General features: G+C 39.8%; 1 protein-coding gene across 6 annotated transcripts in view; it reads right to left on the bottom strand.

Annotated features, from left to right (window-relative positions):
- Positions 1-25,539, bottom strand: part of SNF4Agamma (SNF4/AMP-activated protein kinase gamma subunit) — a 78,378-nt gene that overhangs the window by 2,705 nt on the left and 50,134 nt on the right. For 4 of the 6 annotated variants that reach the window (XM_069135001.1, XM_069134998.1, XM_069134999.1 and 1 more), the window contains exons 9-16: positions 21,166-21,299; positions 17,134-17,182; positions 8,364-8,462; positions 4,730-4,867; positions 2,687-2,839; positions 1,669-1,847; positions 289-492; positions 40-186 (exon numbers count right to left, since the gene is read on the bottom strand). In XM_069135001.1, the coding sequence (XP_068991102.1) occupies positions 40-186; positions 289-492; positions 1,669-1,847; positions 2,687-2,839; positions 4,730-4,867; positions 8,364-8,462; positions 17,134-17,182; positions 21,166-21,299 (1,103 nt within the window). The remainder of the gene's footprint in view (positions 1-39; positions 187-288; positions 493-1,668; positions 1,848-2,686; positions 2,840-4,729; positions 4,868-8,363; positions 8,463-17,133; positions 17,183-21,165; positions 21,300-25,539) is intronic. The other 2 variants (XM_069135002.1, XM_069135003.1) reach the window with 2 other exon arrangements.

Below are 25,539 nucleotides of genomic sequence, written 5' to 3'. Positions count from 1 at the left end.
TACAGTGACGACTCATTTCAACACGATCCCACTATTTACCTCAGCTCGTACAATTTTTTCCATTACAGTAAATAATGTTTCATCGAGCTTGCAGCTTTGTACCCCTTCAAACCACTCGTTTCTGTGTTCATTGGCATCTCGTAACGAAACATCTAGATTATTATAAGTTTTCTCTGCCGCCAAATTCTGAAATAGAAAGCGATTGTGAGCGATGGTGAATATCAGAAAAAATCTAGCTAAACTTGAGCAAAATTATGGAGGAGTCCAATGTGAAAATAAATTGCTTACTATAACGTCGAACTTGGAATAGATGTTGACTAATTTTCCATCGTTGTCTATGATCGGTAACGCCGATACCCGCCTTTCGACGAACTTCTTGAGCGCTAAGATTATGCTAGTTTCTTCGGTAGCTGTTTCTATGTTCTCAAATGTTCCTATCCTTAGCTCTCTCAGCGTTTTACTCATGAAGGAAGGCCTCGGGAGCTCGAGAATCTGGAGCGCAAATCAGTATAAATTAGACATAGAAAATCGTCCTACAGTAGTAGGATTTTTATACGATTCCCGATATATATACATATATGTTGATATTAAAAGTTAAATCAAATTCGTGAATTAACATACGAACGCTTTCATTTACGCAATTTTATGCATCTGAGCTTTTTTGTGTTCAACTCGACAAAACTATTTATTTTCCATTATTTTCGGTACATTCGGCGACGACTTGTCAAATTTCAAAGAGCAAACAAAGGTCGTCCTATATTATTTCCATATTATACTTAGATCGCAAAGCGGGCTGTCTTAGAGTTGATGTAGAGAACTCAAATTTTCAGGGAATTATTTTTCCATTATTTGAAAGCACTTGAGCCCGTGGGAACATAAAAATGGTCGATTTCGACGTTGAGATGTATATATATCTCCAAATACCTGAGTTCACGTATCTCAAATGCAAAAAAAAAAAAGCTCAACAGCCCCATTCTATACACAGTTCTGAACAAAAAGACTGATGCATTTCCATTTGACGCAGAAATAAAGGAATAGCATGAATTCGACGAATTTAGTATTGCGATCCAACTTATAATGTTTTTTTTTTTGCCTTAGGCGTAATTTACATTTTGACCTTCACACGACGAACCATCACAATATCTACAATTGGTCACGAAACACATAATATACAGACAGGGTGTCACATTTTAATCAATCGAGTCAAACCACTCGAAAACCAACAGTGTGAGTGAAAATGTTTCAGAAAAAAGTCGCGAGGTCCGAAGGGGGAAAGAAGACGAGAGTGTCAGATTTTTCGTAAGTGGACCCAAGGACTTGCATACTTACCACCTAAACTCGACTGGCGATGAGCCGGTCAAGGCTCGTATCTCATCACCGGTCGAGTTTAGGTGGTAAGTATGCAAGTACTTTTTTTGCAGAATTTGATGCCCTTTCAGAGGCCGATGAACAAAATATACTGTTCCATTAAAAAATAAAACCGAGTTGACCTTCATCTGACCTTGGCGAGTCCACTTACGGAAAATCTGACACTCTCGTCTCCTTTCCCCCTTCGAACCTCGCGACTTTTGTTTGAGACATTTTTCACTCCCACGTTTTGTTTTCAAGACATTTGACTGGATTCATTAAAACGAAAAACCCTGTACATATTCATCAATGTATACTCACGTATAGGAAAAGGAACCTGAGTATTCTCTTATGTGTCAGTATATATAGGACGTTTCCAGTGTCAGGATCAATGACGGGCAAACGATGGATCCTGTTCTTGATGAGGGTGCGAATAGCATCGTACAGGGATGCGTCTGGCCCAATGCTGACGAGCGGATGAACTTGATCCTTCAGAACTTCTACGGTCAATGCATTAAATGATTTTGAAAGAATCTCGAATCAGGTTACTTGAAAGTGTCACTTTGGCCTATCGCGTAAAACCAACTTTATTACACACACGACGAAGCTTGGAGGAGATCTATCGAATGTTTTATGGAATAGCGACAATTCTGGGCCATTTCCAACGAATAACTTTTTCCCACTTATTGAAGCAATTTTGAGAAATTTTATCGAATGGGTAAACATAGTCCGATGGATCCCGCGATTCTTCAAATGTGGTTGAAGTCCTGATAAGTAGTATTTTGGAAGGAGATGGTCAGGTGAAAATTGAATTTACATTCGTCGTACATTTTTTTACGTAATTCTACCGCAGATACTTCTCGTTACAATCCGTGCGTACGTACCAGCTCTTAGAACCCTTCGGTATCACATTTTTTCAATAATATTTCGCAAAATTGCTGAACTGAAAGGGAAAATATTCATGTGACATTTTTAAGTTTAAAAGTGGCTTAAAATTATTGCCATCCTGTAGGGCAGAATATTTTAGATTAATTTCGAACTTTTCGAAGTAGACAAATTATTTTGAACTTAGGGAGATGATGAAATCCCAAATAAAAAATAGTTTCAGAAGACATTTAGGAAAGTATGAATGCCTCTTAGAGTTGGGACAGTGATAAGAGAAGGGGATCCGAAATGGTCTAGCCGAAATGTCAGCCGAGTGGACATGTAATACGCCATATTCTCTGGGCAAATTTTGGAGTAAAAATGTTAGGTACCTACACATCGCCTACGTCGGTCTCAGTCGTAGCTAATATTCAATAAATAACCCCGTATGCAGATATATAATTATAATACTTACTTCTCCAGGTATCGAGTTCGTGTTCTTCGAGCTCATCCATTGTAACGGATGGACTGGTGTAATACATTTGTAGAATTTTTATGAAATCTGTGATCGTCAGCATTCCCACGAACTCTTGCCGAGAACTGTCCCACAACGGAGCCGCCCTTACACCTGCGATTCAAGTGAATAATTACATTATAACATACAATTTGGTTTCATTCGCGGTTTCAGTAATTAGGTACATACTTTTAATTCTCGACACTCTGCACAAAATTAATATACTATACCGGGTTTCAGATACTAAAAGCGAATTGGAAGAATCGCTTTTCACAATCTACCCGTATACGCGTATTGTATATGGGATAATACGATATTCCCGGTACGGTAGGCTGTTCGATCGGGGAGACACGGGAATGATTTTAGTGAAATATGAAAATAATCGGATGTGCAGTATCTTTATGTTGAATATATATTGCACGTATACTGTAATATGCAGATGCCAATAAATTAATATTATGTGTAACTCATTTCAAAAGCGTCTTTATACCACATACAAACATACATTAATGGGGCGTCTTTATTACACCAATTATTGGCAAACATTCCGGAGCCGAAATTCCGTTTTTTCTGCAATTCTGTTAAATCATCTTGTAGTAAGTGCCGAGGGGGGGCAATTCAACAACTTTCAGACCTTTAGATCTTGCGGTCAAAGAGAAACGGTTTGTCAGTTTTTTTAAATTGAAAAAATTAATTTTTCACATTCAAACTTATATCGTATCCATGTCGCTGAGATAACATGTCGCGTAATGTGTTTTAAATATAGAAAAGTCTGTTCCAAGCTGGGTCATCATGAATCGCAAAGTCCGAAAAAACATTTTTTTTTCACAACAAAATGTTTCCTTTTTCTCAATGCACGACAACTTTCGCCTCAAGTTTGATATCTTCAACTGGAAGCTGGCGGTATTTTTTTACATAAAAAAAACTCAACTCTTCGGAAGATGCCGGACAGGGTAACACGGGGGAAGGTACGATTAATTTTATCAAGCCTAAAATGTTTGTGGTATCGGCAAAAGATTTTTAATTTATTAACATATGAAGCAAAATATCTTTATATTATCCGTATTTGCAGGAATATATTTCACTGCAAAATTAAGGCTGCGCAATTGATCGATTAATTGTAGACTTCGATAATAATTAATTCAACGGACCGATTAATGGATTAATTACTTTTTTCGATCGGTTTCTTTTTTCAATTAATCGAATAATCAAAGAAACTAATAATTCGTTTAATAGTAAAATCGATTGTTCGATCAATCGCACGCCCTAACTTGTAATGAAATACATTTTTAGAAGTGTGTGCTTTTTTCTTCTTTTTTTTTTCCAAGCTTTTAGATTATACTTCAGATTAGTTGGGTCGAAAAATTTGAAAGAAAATTGCGATTGCATTTTCCGTCGTGTACATTCACACAAAAAATTATAAAGCCAATCTGAGACATTAACGTAGAATCTTGATCGAGATGTCACGGAATGCTCCGTAAATTACGAATGTTTTACTGAAATAAAAAAAATGTTCATGCTTTATAAAACGAATCGCATAGCTTCCACCGTAATTCTATTATCAGCACTGCCCGAAAAAATCAGTTTCCTGTATAAAAACTTTCTAGCTTTCAGATAAAAATATGGAATTTGAGAATAATTTCGGGAATATTAAAATATACGGCTTGTTGTGCAGAAACGATTCCTTTTTCACGGTTTGTGAGGATCCAGCTTCAAACGGATTCTACAATCGCTGAGATTATACTTCTGTGCATCCAAAGCACCTCAGATTACATTTTTTTCCCACAATAAGTACACGACGAAAATTCGAATGTGAAAGCTCATTACGCGGGTATGTAAAATAAAAAGTGTTTATTATAGTAACGACAACGCCGATTGAATGATGTATATGTGTATACCATGTATGCACATTGTACATCGCAGATTGCACAGTATGTATTAATATGCGAAGCGTGAACAATAAGATTGTAGTATCTTAACTTATTATAGTTATCATTAACTCACCATTATAAACCAAAGCGAAGAAGGCCTTTTTAACGAGCAGCTGGGTGTCAAATACAACGAGTTTGGCACTGGTAGGTATCAGATCGTAACATTTGTGAAATTTGAAGAACTTTACAAAGATCTGTGATTCGTCTTCCTCTGGAATCCAAAAGATTTTATAATATATAGCAACTTTTTCTCATTACGTCGCGACATGTTATGTTTTTATACTTATATTGACGAGCAATGACAAACAACTGTGACAAGAATGGTCATGCAGACGATGACAATTAGACATACTCTGCGGAAAGAACTGTAATGTAACTTGTGCCATTATGTTTAACGGAATATAAGTCGTGTGAATTATACTCTATTTGCATCTGCGCACGGCTGTTTATGCGACACGTGTAATTGTACGCATATACATAATATACGTTGACGTATTCACGATACGCAAGGTGAAAAATGGACTTTAAAGGCAGAAACGTTTCGGGTAAAAGTTTTACGATTTTCAGGGTGCCCTAAGAATTATAAAATTAAACGATGCTATCGAAAATTTCAAGGAACGCAGTGAGAAGAGGTGAAGGGCACTTCCGATTTTTTGATGGTGTAACACTTTCGTTTCATTAGATACGATCAAACCTGGATTCGAGACGGATACGGTGGACAAAAAAAAAAAAAAAAATTAAATAACATCAAATTGAATGACTTCCGAAAACTGTGAATTGATGGTATTTTTTCATGTTCTTCTGGATTCCGTCTGAATTATTCGAAATATCGAGAGAATTCTCAGGGAGTATAGTGCGCTTTCTGCAAGTTGGTAATTACATTCCCCGTTTGACAGAATCATCCGTTATTCTCGTTTTGCCAATAGGTACGACATAAATGGAGACTTTTAATTTTACACGAAGCATTTTATTTCTGCGGCTGTGGCAGATCTCATACTCACGACCGATGTAACGGCGTTGTAAATTACAATAGCCTGCGCCTGCAGTCACGCATCGTTTTAGCTCTGCTCACTCGTCTGTGCTCACCAGCTCTACTATACTTGTTGTGTGAGGATGAAGTTGGTAACGTTACTGTAACGATGCATGTTTAAGAAAAATCGTTTCTTCCCAACTTTGGGAACGTCTGAAATTTAGTAAGCCATGATAAAAAGAATATACTCATATTTTGACAAGCCAACTCCTTGAAAATCATTCTAAAATTGTGCGATAAGGACTTTTTCCTTGACGTTTCGTTACGTTAACGTTACTAACTTTAACTTCATCTTGTGCGAGCAGTAGAAAAGATACCCGAACTGTTTGAGAAAAGAATGCAATGGCTCACTGAAAAATATGAAATTCTCAAGGAACTCCGTATATTCTCACCATGGCGCCGGTGTAAAACTCCCTGCGAAAGCCATGGATATACAGAATACATTGTACAACGAAATGAATAGTCACGTATACTAATGTCTCTCCCTATCTCGGCGATGATATTGTAAAACCGTATTCGTCTTACAGCGCAAAGGACGATAAATTGCAGGTCCTACAATCAGTGTGCCGGTTTTCACAAAGTGACTTTACCTTCAGAGGGCCAACATAATGGCGGGAGATAATACGCATCTGATATTTACCTATTTAATGTGTAGGAGATGTGCGATTTTTTTTTATCTGTATACTATACGCATATTTGTAATTACATACATCCAGAGGCCGTTTAGGGACCGAGCGGCGCGTGGTCGCGTGTTCTCGAAATAGGTGACACTGCGCTCGCTACATAAGTCAAAATCCGTTTTAGCAGTTTGGTTTGGTTTTTTCCTTCTTTTAAACGATCGAGACTAAGGATTTCTGTTAGGAAAGCTATCGGGTTGGCATTGGAACAACAGAGAACTTTTCTTTCAATAAGGAGTGTAAAATGGAAGTTTAAAAATTGGACGAGATTTTTTTTCTTTTTTAAACATATATACAGAACGAATTTGTAACGACTGAATAGTTTGACGCGCATGCGCTAAAGTTTGAGAGCAGGAGCAGTAGTTTTGTCAGGGCGACTAACATTCATAAATGTGACAATGACTCCCTATATCTCACGTCGCGTCGGTTCACCGCCAGTGATTTGAACATAATTCGTATAGAATTCAACTCGCATTTTGCTTCGGACCGAAAACAAGGTAGCCGGAAGGGGAAGGGATTAACGAATATTACTGTACGTGCATCCACTAACAACAATGCCACGTAGTTGCGGAAATTGAAATATATGTGGATCGAGTTCGTATACCTGTCATATCGTGGCCGTTGCCAGACCCGCATTCAAGACCGTGGCTCCGATCGAAAACTTGTGCTTATGATTGGCGATGGCGGTGACCGCGTGACTCGGAACGGGCCCTTTCGAGAGATGTTTCCGGTGTGAGATTATACAAAAAACAAAAATATATTTAACTCTGGGAATCTGGCTTCACCAGACCGACGTCCGATTTTCCTTTTTTACAACAATTAAATGATAGATGATCGGTTCACTAGCCGTACAATCCCTACAGGGCGAAATTACGATGGTCTTAGCAACTTATCTTCTCCAGATGCCTCGTCGATCGTTGGCTCTTTCTTTTAAACTCCATTTCTAACTCTCGTCGTTCGGTCGCTACGACCTCGTCATCACGCAGTATCGGCATGTTTGTTTTGATTTCTTCTGTACACCTATTTGAAAAATTGTAACGCTTAAATTTCTGCTTAGCTATTCTACCCGATTTTGTCACGTAGGTTTCAGTACGCTTTTCTTCCATACGCCTTATCACGATTTATAACAAATTAATCTTTTGTTTATTATATATTAGCGTCGGTTTCGTGCCATAAGTTGGGCGCCATTGTGAGATTATACAAAAAACAAAAATATATTTAATTCTGGGAATCTGGCTTCACCAGACCGACGTCCGATTTTCCTTTTTTACAACAATTAAATAATAGATGATCGGTTCACTGGCCGTACAATCCCTACAGGGCGAAATTACGATGGTCTTAGCAGCTTATCTTCTCCAGATGCCTCGTCGATCGTTGGCTCTTTCTCTTTCTCTCCGGGGACGTTGAAGAGATTAGTGGCGTGCCACTTTATAATAACTGGAGAAGGAGGAAGGGAGGGTAACGTGGACTGGATACCGACGGCCCATCCCGATCGAGTTGAACACCGGAAGATTCCACAAATTAATTCTCCGCCAAATCACCATCCGAGAGTCCCCGGAGTTTAAAAGAAAGAGCCAACGATCGACGAGGCATCTGGAGAAGATAAGTTGCTAAGACCATCGTAATTTCGCCCTGTAGGGATTGTACGGCAAGTGAACCGATCATCTATCATTTAATTGTTGTAAAAAAGGAAAATCGGACGTCGGTCTGGTGAAGCCAGATTCCCAGAGTTAAATATATTTTTGTTTTTTGTATAATCTCACACCGGTATACGTCATATATCGTAGTGGCCATAAAGCATCTTGTTCCCTAACTCATATCCACATATATTTATAGTGCCGAAGCAAGAAAAGAAGCCTTTGTTGAATGCACTGTGAAATATTCTTCATTTACTATTATGTGGCACTTTAAAAAAATTTACGAAATTTAGAGTTTATTGTTTTTTTAATTCCGGTCAATGCGGTATTACTCGACCTTGCACGATCAAATTTATATTATACCTTTGAAGAGAATCCATGCAAGCTCATCTTCGAGGGGTGGATTCTCTACTTCGAATTCTTTTATCAGGTCCTTCGAGTATACGGGATCGTCGTCTTCCTGACTCCACCATGCACTCGCTACCTGCCTTAGCACCGCACGAACACCTTCACTGTCCGAATAATAATGCAGCGCCAGCATTTCTTGCCAAAATCATCACTGATCACCGGAAAACTTTTTTATTTCATTGATAAGCTTACTTTCCGCGGGTAAGTAACAGTACAAGTAACAATCAGCCTAAATATGAACGGACGATCGGTAGAATTTGACAAGGTCATAGATTAATGATTATCTTGCTTTACCTTATTACCAATATTTTCTACGCGATATTTCTTCTGTTTTACTTTATTATGCTCATTATTACTACTACTACTACTACTACTACTGATACATCATCATCGTCATCGTCATCGTCATCGTCATCGTCATCGTCATCATCATCATCATCACCACGATCATCTTCGCGTGTCTGTTGCTACTGTTTCTTCACGCGCACGCTAATATGAAGACGCACACGTGCAGTTATTAAAATTGAAATGATCTGTATACCTACCTATATTCCTCGTATATTATAGTTTCTCTATTCATACGTACTTTCCAACAGTCTAATTTGTATCCGAGTCAATAGAATTTGTGACGTAAATGTGACGTAGAAAGGGTGCGGGTAAAAAATCAGAAAAAACAAAAATCAGAATGGTCAGAATTCCGAACATAAATGTATCGAAAACTCATAATCACGAAAGAACAAAGTGGTAAATTTTCATTAAGCCAGAAATAATGGAAATAGAATATAACGGTATCGAAATTTGAAGTTACAGAATTTAGAATACACAACTGGTGAAAATTCCGAAAGGCCATTAGCGGAATGAGGCAAATGCGATTGCTCACAAAGGCAAATAAATAACGTATACAGGCACACGAAAACAAATTCGAACTCAGTGGTGATGAGAGAAATTAACGACAACAGAGTCAGGGCGGCTAGGTGGTCTGGTGGAGTAAGGCTCCGGCTAAGCATCTCTAGACGCCAGGTTCGATTCCTGGCTCCGTCGTTAATTTTTCGAAATCATCAAATTTCCGAATTCACATTCTTCAACAATTTTCTTCTCGTGATTAATGATATGCATATCCGCATATCATTTAATAGACGTCTTTGCCCGTCTTGCGTGGCTTCTCATTAGAAGTAAGAATTCAAATGTAAACATATCATCTACACACTACATTCTTTAACAGTGCTTGAAGAGACGAATTTCTTAATGCAAATGAATAACCTTCGGATGGATCATGAGGTAGAATTTTCATCTATTCGAATTCATAAATGCGAAGAATCAAGAATCAGAACGGTTAGAACTCGGAGTAGTAATCTCATACAAGGCTCGGAATATAGAATTGCAGCATATCAGAATCGTTAAAATGAAGAATCGCAATATATCAGAAGAGTCAATAACTTACATCATATTAGAAGCCACGAAATATAAGTTTATGATATCAAAAGTCGTATTCAATCTTTTAATGAGATAAAACTATCGCAGATGAAAAGGTACGCCCGATGCACCTAAGAATTTGTTTGATTCTGTTATGTGAAACATTTTACAAGTCAAAATAGACTAGTTGGATTGACTTTGAATGTGAAATTCTTGTGCTAAGCCATTCTATACGGTTACTTTCGGAATACTGATCTTTCCGAGTTGTACGATTCTGAATAATAAACCCTTGTAGGTACATTCTGGATATCGGTTTTCCGCCGTTTCTAGATGATAAAGTTTTAACTTTTATTTTTATAATATTTGGACATCTGATAATATGAAACTTTCTACAAATTCATTCTCTACAATATTGACTCTATACATATACATTATTAAATTCTGCATCTCGGAATTCTTGGATTAACGTTTTCTTACGTAAGTGGGTTCGGATAATAGAGCCCTCTGCTAAATACATTTTAGGTAAACTGCAGCTTTTGATCGGGCACCATTCGGGACTTAAGATTTCTGATTGTATCTGTTCTCTCATACTTGTTATTCGAGCTTATTAAATTCGGAATTTTGGCCATTCTGACTTTCGGTTTTTCTGATTTCTTACCCCCATTTCATAGAAATTGATTTACTGCAAAAACGATTATAGAAAGCCTGCAACTGTAAACCTTCACGGTTGCACTTTAATTATTCAATTTTCTGTTTCACGGTACTTCTTTCTCTAACTTGTTACCGTATCTGTAACACATTAGATTACCATTCGCCGCAAACAAAAATGGCGTCAAGATAACTGATCGAAAAGCTGAGCCGTTACAGGCGGACTGACGCATCATATCGATTATTTGTGTATAGTCCGGGGCATTTAGATCAAAATCAGCGGGAATAAAGAAATTTTCGGAGACAGCAGATATCGAGATGCGGTTTTCTGCATTGTGTTCAGGAAGGTCCCAGGAAAAAAGTCTATATCGTCTGGTGGGGCCATTTTTCGAAAAGTGCATTTTGCAATTGCATAATTACTTGCAATATTATGAGAACGACTGGAAACTCGGAAATCGTAACTCGGGGATTTTTGGGGATGCTGAATTCAATTCTGGCGTTAGAATTATCCGGGGGCGTTCGGTGGTAGCTATGCGGGGGCGCCCGGGGGGTGATTGGGGGGAAAATTGCAGCGTCCATGAGAACAGACGAAAATCGTTACTCGTGGGTTTTCGGGGATGCCGAATTCAACTCTGGCATTAGAATTATCGGGGGGTATAAATTATAAACATTTTAATTTAATCTTGAATCATATTACATATATTATAAACAAATTGCTTCCGGTTGCTCTACGGGAAAAGGTAATGGAGAAAGTGAAAAATCACAAATTCTAGTCCCATATTTTTTCTCTCCAGTCGGTACAGAAGATTTCTGTTCACGCCGGTACCCGTGGTAACGATACTGTACTCTCTTGATAGTTTTGGCGCCTTTTTCGAATCCAGTTTTCAGGCAGGAAAGATTTCCGAACCATTTTTTTTTATAATATGTGTAATATGATTAAATATTGAATTAAAATTTTGATAATTTATACCCCCCGATAATTCTGATGCCACAGTTGAATTTTGCATCCTCAAAAACCCCCGAGTAACGATTTTCGACTGTTTTCATGGACGCTGTAACCCCCCCCCCCCCCCTCCCCCCCCCCCCGCCGGGCACGACCGAATCATTCTGATGCCAGAATTGAATTTGGCATCCCCAAAAACCCCCGCGTAACGATTTTCATTTGTTTTCATGGACGCTGCAATTTTCCCCCCAATCACCCCCCGGGCTCCCCCGCAGAGCCACCCCCGAACGCCCCCGGATAATTCTAACGACCGCAAAAACCCCCGAGTAACGATTTCCGAGCGATTTTTCCGAGTTTCCAGTCGTTCTCATAATATTGCAAGTAATTATGCAATTGCGAAATGCATTTTTCGAAAAATGGCCCTATCAGACGATATAGACTTTTTTCCTGGGACCTTCCTGAACACAATGCAGAAAACCGCATCTCGATATCTGCTGTCTCCAAAAAATTCCGATTTATTTCGTATCTTCCCTGGACTAGAAAGCAAATGCTGCATAATACATACATACATAAGTGTCACTATGTCACGCCCATCTGTATGCTACTTATGATATTGTGAAAGAAAAGTTGCTGGTGGCAGTAAATGATTAATCGGAGCCGGACAACTTAAACTGTACTTCTGTGTTTTGATTGCCCGGTGGTTTGAAACCGCGACCAAGAAATATCGTACGGTCACATCACCACTGTATGCGTATATAGGTATCTAGGAACATATAGGATATTAACCAAATTCTCTCAGCGTTCATTTTATTTAGCTAGATTTTAATCAGTATCAATACAATTTATATAATACCTATAATAGACAAATCAGACGTTTGGAGTAAAATATTTTGAGCTGACTGAATTCGGCATTTGATGCACCCGATCGAAGCTAATTAGCGCGTGACCCTCGGATCAACTCGTCGGTTCAACCACCATTTTTCAACAGTCAAATAAAGTTTGATCGAATTGACCGTCATACATGTCAAAGTTTGAAAACTTTCGGACAACTAGCCGATAAAGTATCGTGTTATTGACTTCCCGGAAAGAAATTAATACATATCTCATTAGATCCAAATTTTGTTTCTTATTTCACCTGATTCGACCATACATGATTTCTATGTGTAGGTTCTGGGTGTCGTAGGTCCAAGATAAAACACTGTCAAATACTTGATGTTTGAGCCGTTTGAGAGGGGGGGAGGGGCTCCTCAGAAGCTGATTGAATATATTTATAAAAATTGTAAATTATGCAAAAAAATACTACCAGCGAAAGGGAGTTCAGCCGTTCTCCCTGATGTGAGTATTCTTAACGTTTTTCTACGTTCCTGCTGTTTTTTCTATTTATGAAATTAGTTTTTTGTTTGTTTTTTTTTTTTTACCTAATAAATGAAAACCACGGATAATTCAAATTTGATATATATTTCTTCCAGAATTTAATTTCAAGCAAAGGCTAGCACTGCGGAGTACAGTTTCGCTAGTGGCCTTATTTGTCCGGTAAATCAGTAAACCGATTTCTATAAAACTGCAGTGGGGTGACTGCACCCGCAAATGAGCAGCCAACGGTAAATGAACAAACTGCAGATAAGTATACCTATATGGGTATATGGGCGTGAACACGGTTGTTTATTCACTGATGCATTTACCTAACTAAGTTCAATGGAACACTGCGGACGTTGAGAAATACCACCGAGCAATCGGACCTCGTCAAAATTATAGTGTCAATATGTACGATCATGCGTCGCACCAGACTGCGAGTACGAGTATATTTTCAGCGTACGCTCTTCTCGAAACTAAATTATCTGACGGCGAATAAGGATAGCCAGGGATCGTCTGGTATTTACAATACTCAGTCAATTTTGGCAGCTAGATGAAAAAAAGAGCACCGCATTCGACAATTGAAATTCCAAATTTCATCAACTATACACGCTAGCTTTGGATTTAAAGGGAAGTAGCGAAAACAAGTATATCCTTCATTCCTTTTATTTACCATTTTTTTCAATAAGGTTGCCAACATAGTCAAAGACCGCGGATAGCGGGAACCACAATCGTGGATTATTTCTACCATCGACGTAACGAATTTGCGCCCATCAGTTTTTGCACATTTCCCGATACCTGTTACGCTCATATATATTCAAACTGTAAGAATAATTGGAAACAATGAGAAATATCATAATATTTACATTGACACGTTGCGGGGACTTCTTTTTGTTACGTGTCAAGTACGGGGCGTCACATTGCAGGTTCTTATAGTTGTGTTCGATGGTGGAAATTTTGATTTCTTCAAACTTGAAGAATAAAAGAGGCATGCCGTTTGGTGGGTGAAAAATCGAAATCGTCGGGTATGGGCGTAGATGTATGTGTGTGCGAATTATATGCTCGGACACCGGCGTAACCGCGTAGGGTATAGACTTGTAGCGGTATAGCCGGTTAGTATACGTACATCACGATCTTTTCCCCTACACCCTACGGATTCTCTTATGTATAGTATACGTATTTGCGTATAAGATTCACGTTGCACGCGTGCCTACGTGCGCATTCGCACAACACGCCGCGCACCGGCGTAAGACGTAGCGCGTACAGTTGCAAGTATTCGGCTGGTATACGGCACGCGTGTACGTACATGTGTTACGTATGTTCATACATCCACCCGCCCTATGCAGCATGCTCAATTCTGATCTGGCGCTGTACAGCGTCATGTCCTATTGCGATGGAAACAGAATTCGAAACACGCCCGCCCATCCATCCGTCCAAGGTACATATTGCCAATGCGTAGGTGCTATATTGTACAGTTCTATTACACCGAAGTCGAGCAGAGGCACGTACGATGGACAGATATATATATATATACGTGTAATTATAGGCATGCGCCAAGCACAGGCAATACGTATGTATGCATGTATTTATGTATTGCAAGGTAATGAGAAACGGTTGGGCCGGATTGTAAATTTATATCACGCATAATATTATACAGGTATATGCGGGTAATTGCACCCCCTTCCCACCGTACTCTTATCGCTCGTGTTACTGTATTCGCGTGTATTTGAGGTTGGTCGCGGTATTTGACCATTTACCGAGAGTTGTAAATCAGCGCCGGTTCGCACTACATCTGTCACAGCTGAGAAGCCTGCAAAACGCGGCCGTTATACATCGGGCACGAAAAGCAAAGCTCCCGGCTGAGCTTCCGAGCTGATCGTGAATGACTGACCGTCCCGACGCTGGGGCGAATAGGTAGACGATCCTCTCTCTCTCTCTTCGTCCATCAAACTCTGCCGAGAATAGCAGCGCGGAAGGCAGAAGGCAGAAGCGGAGGGTTGTATGCCAAAAAATATATCCCAGCTGTATAAGCCCCCCCCCCAGCAAAACTTTCGGCTGCTACACCTACAGCCTCGTCTGATGCCTAAAAGTCTGATGCAGGGTCCAAATGAAGATACCTTCGCTGAGACGGTTGCCTTGCTCTCCGTTAGACAGCGGAATCTTGAACGCAAATGGATTCAAGTGTCGTCTAATATGTATGAATATCGAAACCCTGAATAATTTTTGAATTAACGGCGAACATCCAAATGTCATTGGGGGAAATTTATAGGACCCGAAATAATTCAACTTTTGAAAGAGTGGGAAATTTCCTCACACGCTCGGGGGTGGGGTGAAAATCTTGAGTAGCAATCACAGTTAAGCGAATGCTGGTTTAAAAGTTGTTTTCCAGCAGAATATACACACCAATTTTCAGCTTGGTTCATACAGTCAACCGAAATGGCAGTAAAACAAAGAATTAATTGAAATTTATTTTGAGCTCCGTTCAATAAGCGCATTCAAAATGGTGGTCGATTTCGATTTCCCCCTTCTCCCGTAAGATGGCACAACTACCTGTAGCTATCCGGCGGGGGCGGCTGGCTGGCACATGCGTGGGTGGGGTCCGGAAGGTGATTTTTGTATTCAGATACTATTTTGGATGCGCACGAACAGAAATCGAGCAGAAATTGTGTTTAAAAAGATTGACCTTTTGTTCGAACGGTATTTTGGATGTGATGTAAGAATCAATCTGTAATTTGGCGAGCATTACTTATTCCGCTTGAAAAGATCTTCCAGCCGAGCCGTCACCCGAGTCGCACTAGTCATTTCATATTTTCACTTTGTCCCCCATTTCCACCATCTGAATGTGGGAGGAGATTGCCCACCGTTTTAAAAGCTAGATTGTTTGAACCCACAAATTTTTCCATGATTACATTTGGATATCTGCATTTGTTCAAAAGTTATTCAAGGGTCACCGCCGCGGTCCGTTTGACGCATCCTGTATAGGTATCGCCAATTTTGCCAAATTTCCCGACTGTTTTCATCGCTAGAGAAACATTCGCATTCCGTTGAAAAATAAGTAACAAAAATATTTCAGATTCCAAATTGACTATCATTGTATATTTTTGCACATCAACTGTTCTGCGTACAAGATTTCCTACTTTCACCGCAACCCAAGTCATATAGAGAAAACTGGTCTTTGAGTATCGCGTTCATCGTACATATTTGGTTTTAGATGAGAACGAAGCTTACAAGTGTAAAAAAATGTTAAATCGTTAATTTCACAATTGTTCACTTCCGTTGAAGTTGGCCTGCTTTTCGTACAGCTCCAGCAGAATGGTTTCCGAGCTCTGATATATTAAGCCTAATTGCTGATTTGAGAGGAGAGGGGCAGAGTCAAACGCTACGCGTGTACATCTGTACCGAAAGGATGTCAAACATAGACGCTTGCGCGGTGAAGAAAATGGCCGTCGGCTATTTTATAAATACATTTGGCCGGCGTATAAATATGTTATCCTAAGGCGCTCCCAGGCGACTCGTGAGAAAGTATTCGCAATTCGTGTATCAATCCAAGTTGCGGCGGTGATGCGATGATACGACGACTCTGCCAAGGACTTACTTATGCATATCCATGACGATCTTCGGACGGTAAAAAAAAATATAGTCTTAAGCCTGGTGTGAAATCTATGGGGTGATTCGTCTCAATTGAGGGAATCCGAACGGGTCGTTGCAGGATACTCGCTACCATCGCCATTTCAACTTAAGATAATGAATACGAATTATGAGTTTTACAAACACCGCACTAGGTATACATCACGTACAATGTAACAGTGTTCTTTCATATCACCATAATCGAAGCACCTGTTTTCGAAGTGATGCACTTTGAATTTTCTCTGTAAAATTTTGTCGAGAATACGGGGACATCTCGTTCATAGTAGCAGCAAAATTTCTTCCAATTTGCAAATATTGACATGAAATTCTACAAAAAATACAACAATGTCAAAACCTTGTAGAGGATATGTTGACTATCGCGCGGTGCGTAGAAATTTAGGTTTTTTCAAAATATATTTGAAAATGTAATTGACACGTATATACTTGCAGATGCAAAAAAAAAAAAATAAAAAGTAATCAACATTCGTTGTTGCAACGTAAATTCTATTGTTGTATATGAAAGTTCATGCAAAATCGTCAGGAAGTCACTATACTCCGGTATGCAGCTACGGTATTCCATGCCGTCGCAAATATAGGTGCGACAATTATGTGACGCAGTGTACTGTTACGTATAGTATAGGTATACATAGAGTATCTTGGCTGGGTGAAAACAATTTCGACGAGAAAGGCACCATGTATTCCGTTAATTTTAATATCGATATTTTATTCTGGAATACTCACCAAGATCGGAGATGGAAACTTTTTCTAGGAACGGATCCACCACAGGAAGCTAGAAAACGAAAGTTTTTACTTGTATTAATCTGCAATCAGTTCTCTGCCTGATGCATGAACGATATTCTAGAGCGTGTGAGTCGTGAATAATGATATCGCCACTTATTGGGATTGTGTTGTTCATTCCGGTCTACGAACGGTATAATTCACGGTGTAAAACTTAAAAACATGGCCTAGTTCACGGGGTTATTAGAATGATCGTGGTCAAAATTTGGCCACACGCAAATTCGTATTAAGGATTTGAAGATAATTGCCGGAATCGGCAATTGCCATTACCACGGAACGATTTGCTTTTCAATCCATTTTCGAAGTAGAAGGTTCTAGTTTTTGCTGGTACGTTTGGTTCTTGCCTGGAATAACGCTGATAGGCAAGGCGAACTGACCTACAGCACTCTGCTCGAGACGTCACACATGGCCAGAGGAGCGTCCAACTTAGTGCACGCTGCCAAGCCTCTACTTTGGCAATTGGCAGTGTTTCTTAAAATGCCTCGCTACATTTCGCTGCAGCTCACAGGAAAGTAGGAAATCAACTTGGGAATATGAGAATCGCATTACGTTGACTGCACGATCGTTTGAAAATCATCAGTAAATGAATTTGGTATTTGACGAATCGTGGGCATTTGGTTCGTGTATTGCGATGTGACTGAAAAATATATTACAGAGAGAAATTCGGACACTTGTAATGATATTACTGTTTCTACCGAACAGAACTGTAGTTACTGTAATCCTTTCGTCTTCTCAATAATGAATAAATGGCGACATTGCATGATGCAGCAATCAGTTTTTCTCATCTTTAAATCTTTTGTATTCCAGGCTCATGTTAATCCCGAGGCAGCTGCAGGGCTTCGCTAATCCCACCTTATTGTCATATTAGCTGTAACCCCGCATAGCAAGTGCCGAATCGGTGATAACGAACTAATTGTAAGATTTTCAACCTCACGCTCTCCAGTTCATTGCCAATTATTGCCTCGTATTATATAAGTTATAACCTTGGCAGCTGATAATGATGCGTGTTAAGGGAGTGGGCAACCGTTAAAGCCTCTATCAAAAGTGTTCTATTTTCAAAGTTCAAAGACTCGGTAAGCGATAAGTGAAGATAAAGATGGTTTTTTTTTCAATTAAAAATATTCGTTAAAAAACTGATCGTGAAAATACGAACTAATGTAATATTTCGGGCATTGAATTCAGCTTTGAAAAAATTAAGAAATATCCTTGAATCTTCGTCACGGTAATGCCTTGGAAATCAATTGTCAAGCGTTTCGTTTGCAGTAGTACCTTTGAAAAAAAAGAACCCCACTCGTAATACCGAAGTGTGAATTTACAGAAAGTCCTTAAAAGTTTTGGAGCGATGAATGAAGCCAAATATTGCCCGCACGAGTCCAATGAATACACACATTACCACGAATGTCGTCGATAACTTTTGAAAAAAAAAAATGGGTGCGTGTACTTATGTACGCGCGTGAGAAGTTATACTTCTTTGGCATCATTAAAGAACAATAAAACAAATAACGGATGTCTTACATTATATTTAAATAATCTATTAAATTTTTGTCACGAACTTTTTATTAAATGTTCTATTAAATTTATTTCTTTATTTTGTAAATATTAAAAAACCAATAATAAATATTCAACATTGATAATTTAATAATATTTAGTATTAATTATATTAAATAATGATATTTTAATTTATATCAACAAATAATACATACGGATAACTAACCTCAATTATATTGGAGCACTTGAAAAAGTATTTTAGCACAATTTTTTCACTAATATTCACAAATTTTTCGAGACTTAATGAATTCGGTTGAGTGGGCAATTTCATCCTGTTAATTTTGTGTTACAGTGATGCGCGCACATCTTGAAATTGAATTCGGTTGAGTGGGCAACTTCATCCTGTTAATTTTGTGTCGCAATTTTGTGTTACAGCGATGCGCGCGCATCTTGAAATTTCACTCTCATCAGTTTTTCATAACGCGCCTAAAGAAGTATAACTTCAAAAAATACCGAGTGCCAAAAATAAGAAACGGCTCGGAGGCCTGGATTCTCTCGTTGTAACCACCAGCCAATCGCAAATTGCAGGATACAGCGCAGATCTGCTTGTATAGATTTATCTCGCGTGAAATTTCAATATATTATTCTGATATGAGAATACCCGAATGGAGAATTATAAATGTTCTACAAAATGGTATGTGTACAATACACACCGCGGCGAGTATGCGATGTATGTCGGCTTATCGCACAGATAACGAGTCGTAAGTATATACCTACGTTGCCATAAACCTATATACTGTGCGTGCGTATTCAATGCACGTATGGGTATACTTACCCAATGAACAAGTATAACTGAAAATTGTGCCAAGATTAGCAAATGAATTGAAATCTCCTTGGTCCTTGGATAGAGATGGGTTATATTGAGCGGTTTTTAAATATTAGCGCACACCTGGAGCGTTTTCTTCATTATGCAACATGTATCCGATATTTGTGGGAGTTCGCCGTGCTTGTCTTTCTGTCATGAAGCCTGTGTTGACCCAGGGTGACGGCTGTAATGAGAGGCGTGGAACACGGAAGGTGTATCCAGATCACAACATACGAACAGCTAGCATTAAAATAGTTGCCACGCGTATATGCTAAATATTCGCCCGGGTGTCTCAGCGAGAAGATTTCCACTTTCCACTTTACGCTGAACCGCAGCTGGTTTCATCCCACGAGTTTCTCGCCAGTTTACTTTTCAAAAACTTAGACTTTTGACTCATTTCATAAAGCCATGTAGCGTATCACATTCAACATTTCATCCAGTTTTTGCCTCTGATTATCGAAATTATCAATATTTTCTATCAATTAATTGAATTCGACGATTACCAGGCGGCAGAGAGAATCATTACCGTGATCGAGCAATACGAGGCAATCGTGGTGGGAAAAACCCCATAACTCGAGGTTTTTTTTTTTTCTCAGAAAAGCCTGGATCATGTATAAAAACGTGTTCTCGAATTATTCGCACACCCCCAGTTCAGTTCACCTGCGCCCGCGAGATATTGCTTTAAGAAATCACGGATTAACTACCGCCGTTCTCTTCTTGAAATACGACTGTTGTTGTTCTTTCTCGTTCACCATACGGTCAAAAAGGACGAGCCAAATCTATAAGCACGTAATGACTTGTCCGGGATGCGCTGGTGCAGAGTTATACGAACCGAACGAGGTGGCCCGACTATAATTGCATGGGGGACGTACATGTTAGTATGAATGATCAATTATTTATTCGACTTTGATTAATCTACTCCGACAGCAATTTTATATCGGAACTATCTGCGTATAGGAATTCCCCTAAAAAATAACGTTCTCAATCGAACTCACGAAATCAGACAAGGCAGACAGAGAATTTCACGCAATTTTTATTCGCTCCCTCTGCGAATTGCATGTACCTACTCGTTAACGTGTAGCTCTGCAAACGGAGACCGTTTCTCGTTACTACCGGAAGGCGGCAAGGAGAGACGCTATCGGACGCTGCTCTCAACAATTTCGATTCTAATTCGGTCGGTGCGTTCGGGATTCTGTCTCACCGAATCCTGAAGCCGAATAATATTCATACGGAAGAAAAGCTGGCCAACCGCTTCATTTCACGGTCGCGTACACCTCCGATGATATTCTTCGCGGCGCTGACACAGAATACGCCTGATACCTATACGCTGTATTCGTGTTATACTCCTCTTGTCATATTGATTTGCGCCTGTCAACGCCATCCTACCAGAACATACTGGAAGTAATGCACATCACTGCCTTCCACTTTTGTTATCGGATAAAAATTTGAATATTCTTCCAACTCTTCGTACGCTGGTCTCATGCCACCGCAGGATTCATGGATGTAGCTTTTTTCTTTCTACGAGTTTTAGGAAACCAAGAGATGTTCTGGAAACCTCCAAGAGGTGTGCCAAATCGCGGCAGACGAATGTGGGAGAAAACTGAACGCTGCGTTATACTCACTCCTCGAGAGTCCCGGAATAATATGGCGGCGTGTGCTGGATCCAAACAGGCGTCGGATGCCCTGTGAGGTATTGCCGGCGTCCCGAGAGACAATCTTCTGGTCCCAGGGTCCAGGCTACCCCTTCTGAGAGCACCTGCAATAAATCAACAATGAACATCACGTAGTATCATTACTAGTATGTTGTAGGTGTTCCTATTATTATACGGGTTTCCAAACACAATTCACATAATGGTAAGTAAGGAAAATAATTAACATCATATAATACCACCAATGTGAAGAGGGGACATTTATTGAATACTCGCCACTCGGCTCTCAAGTTGAAAGAGAGCCACTTATGCGGGCCTCATGTTATAGAATCGGCTGCTACAGTCGCACTCGTGGTCAGTATTCAATAATTAACCCTGCAGGCATACGAGCAAAGGTACAAAATAATTATAACGGACCACTTATCCAATAGTTTTACAATTAATTCTTGGCAATTTCTCTGACCCTAACGTTGGGCAAGTAATTATTTGCAGAAATTTAGGAGCGATAACATTTATCTGCTCTGCCTGACTGCGATTTATGCTACGACATACCTATGATTAACTATAGTGGATCTTAAACGAATTCCATAATAATACCGGCAGTGTCGTCAAGAATTGACATTACCACACCCGCCAAATATTAAACCTTGATCACTACTGCTGAACAGAGTATAATAAAATACGATTTATCCATGCACAAGAGTACAGGACTCTTTTTGGGTAAACCCGATGAATTAGGTAGTGCGATACGATTTGAAAAAAAAAAAATGAATAAATAAAAATATAGAGTACCATAAATTAATCTAAATTAAATCGAGTTAAATCATATAGGATCAAAATAATGATGTGTATTTAATTATAGGAAGACTATTACCAATCATTTGCACTCGTGGATGCTTTTAGGTCCAGCGGGTAAAAAATGGTTTGTCCTTAAAGACCGGGCATGCTAAATATATTAATCCTTCTGGGTAAACGATACCAAATCATGACCGCTGTTACTGCAAAAGATGTATTGTAGACTACGTTACGCGCAGTGGGATTTGAACGTTCATCTTCGAATGAATCATTCGGACGGATAGATTGGTCTATTATTCCAGATTACGGATTGAAGTTGATAGTAGGTGTAATATTGCAACCTACGAGTGCACACCATGAGCGATATGATTTGAGCGTGCGCCGGCAAGGAGTAAGATTTCGCGATTTGGACATACTAAAGATAAATCTGAAACAAAGATTCTACACGCGATCTTTGTAGATTCAGGTTTGATGTATCGGAGATATCACTCAGCACCGCGGTACAATAGTTCAAGCGAGGGGTAAATCACTGTCAAAATTGTGCACAGCACATCTCCACTTCCTAAATATCTCAGCAAGAAATCTTGCAAATCAATGCTACGCGGTTTAAACTATTCTTCTCTAATTCGGCATGTCAGTTTTATTTTCATTTAATTCATATTCTCAATTGTACTAGGGCTATATTAGTTACCATTTTCATATTATATCCATATTTACGGTGTTTTGGGTTATACTGTTACAATACGAGGAATATTTGATTCCAGTAGCGAATTACACATTGGCTGAGGGGGTGTTTCTACATTGATCACACAGAGTACGGGGTCGCCTCGACTGCCCGAGTGGTCGCCGTCACGTAATATATTTTATGTACATGTATTGTGACATGCAATTCGGGGGATCCGAAAAAAAATGGTTCACGGCTTTTAATGGTGCGGGACTAAAATCCGGGACTTTTTGCTTCAGTCCGGGGCATTTAGATCAAAATCAGCCGGAATAAAGAAATTTTTGGAGACAGCAGATATCGAGATGCGGTTTTCTGCATTGTGTTCAGGAAGGTCCCAGGAAAAAAGTCTATATCGCCTGATGGGGCCATTTTTCGAAAAATGCATTTCGCAATTGCATAATTACTTGCAATATTATGAGAACGACTGGAGACTCGGAAAAATCGATCGATCTGCTGTCTCCAAAAATTTCCGATTTATTTCCTATCTTCCCTGGACTACTTTCCGGGCGACTGATATGACCACTGAGGAGCTACCCAGGCTGCTACCGAAACACCTTTCTAGATCGCTACCCGACTAGCGAGGAATGCCACGTTACAGTTATCATATATAATATTATGCATATATCTATATGCATACTCTCAAGGGTATAGTCACCCGCCCACCCTCCTTTCGCAGCTAAAAAAAATAAAAAAGAAATTAAAGTATGATTTGCTCCCTGGTGTGAACGGCTTAGAGAATCGCCGGTCTCGTACTCCCGCGTTTCCATGCATTTCAATACAGTCGAAACTCCAGACTACGCAGAATAAACTGCGTCGCACGCGGAAACCCGACGATCTTAAAAAGCCAGACTGCCTTTCTGCTGACTCGACTCGTCAGTACAGATACTCCGAAAGGCGGACGTAGTATATACTATACAAGCGTTGATACACCGGAAGGTGAGATCAAGTTGTTCGCCGACTGTTATGCGAGCTAAATGTAAGAGTAAACACGATAACGATATGCCACGCCGTCATGAAACTTCCTGACAATAATTCATGCTACTAAAAATGCTGTGAAAATAATTTTATATTCAGTTTTCATAAAATTTCTTGAGCAGAATGCATTCACTTATGCATGCCATGCAGCGTATCTCCTTTATTTACATAGAAGCTCAGAGAATTTCCGAAGCAGATAATTTAACAGACCCGATATTTTACTGTGTTCCGCATGTAACGAGCGAACAACTGCCGGATCAGAATTTCAACCGTATTATTAATTATTAAGACAAAGAGCCCTACCATTATAGTTTTGCAGTGGACCGTTTTACCTATAAATTATATATGTACGCTACTGGGTTCCAGAGATGTGATAATGCATTACTGTACACGGAGAGAAAAATCTGAGAAAAATTACCCTGCTGTTACTATAATCGTGATGTAAAAGACACCTAATGCTGTTGGTAAGCGAAATTGAACTGTGACGATACTTTTGTCCGCAAGATAGGGAGATGTCGAACACTCGGCGCACCAAGTGTCGAATTAAAATTATCTCGTCTGGATGACTCAAAGCAGTCATCGGTCGTTACTCGTTTAGCAATGAGAATTTTCCAAGACTTCCGTAAACTACTTCATCAACTCTTGGAGATACATGCTTAATCCAAAAGAATTCGTATCACCTACATAACTTCGATAAGCCGCGTTTGACAACCGAAGCTTCAGGTGGGCTGCGTTGAAAAGAGGCCGCGCGAAGCTCGCGCGGGCACAATCAGCCGATCAATCTGACAAGTTTCACAATTTTCTCCCGGTAAAAGATACTCGGATACAATGTATCTCAGCAACGTGAGTCATCCGCACTGGCAGTATACCTGGTTGTTGAGCCGAGTGCGGCGAGATTCGCTAAATCTAATTGTTGACTCTTGGCTTCGGCAAAAGGTCACCCTCGGGCGCACGGGAACGCGGCTTTATGGGCCAATTTGCTGGATAGGTTGCTACCTGATGCAGAACGAACGGCAGTACAAATTCCAATAGGACGGATCGTCTTGGAACAATTTTGTACATAACTCACCTTGCTTAAGGATATTTTCGTAGATTCTGTAAGTAGTCTCGCAGTCAGCTACAGAGCTCCTAGCGTTGCCATCAAGACTTTGACTTCTGCTGCGAAATTCTTCATCCCTGCTCTTGTTAGGTGTTTCCTGGCATTCGCTTTGCCTTCGTATCTGTCCCAATCTGCGTCCAAAGTGCCTGATGAACTCCTGAATGCTATGATGATGATGATGATGTTTGTCACTATCCCCCGTAGGGCTTGGACTTGTAGGAGAGACTGTATCGCTTCGATTCTGATTGTGGTGTTGTTGTTGGTTAATGTGGTGATGGTAGTAATGATGGTAGTTTCCATGTTGAAAATGATGCTGCTGACCGCTCCCATGAATTGTATGATACACCGAATGATTCGCATGATGATTGCCGTAGTTTTGGGTGTGATGAAGCTCGCCGCATGAACAGTTTGACCCATGAGAAGGACAGCATGTGGATGATCCGCGGGAGTATGCCGAACTGACAGCACCGTGAGATACTTGCCTCTCGTAATTGAATTTCTCTTCGTTCTTTTGTCCGAATAACTCCTGCTTCAGTTCGTGCACGAACTTGGGATCATTGCGAGAATTTTTCCCATCACGGATGGATTTCGTTTCATCTGTACAATCGTCGCCCGAGCCCTGATGGGATCCATGATGATGATGATGATGAAGAAGATGAGATATGCCATGCATTTTTAAAGATCTTTAACGTTCCGCACTCACTTTTACAGGTCACAAGTTGATTACCGGATAAAATGGCATGAATAATTTTTA

This window comes from Neodiprion pinetum, chromosome 4 (assembly GCF_021155775.2).
Source record: "Neodiprion pinetum isolate iyNeoPine1 chromosome 4, iyNeoPine1.2, whole genome shotgun sequence".
Classification (NCBI taxonomy): Eukaryota; Metazoa; Arthropoda; class Insecta; order Hymenoptera; family Diprionidae; genus Neodiprion; species Neodiprion pinetum.
This window is presented reverse-complemented; position numbering and strand designations above follow the sequence as displayed.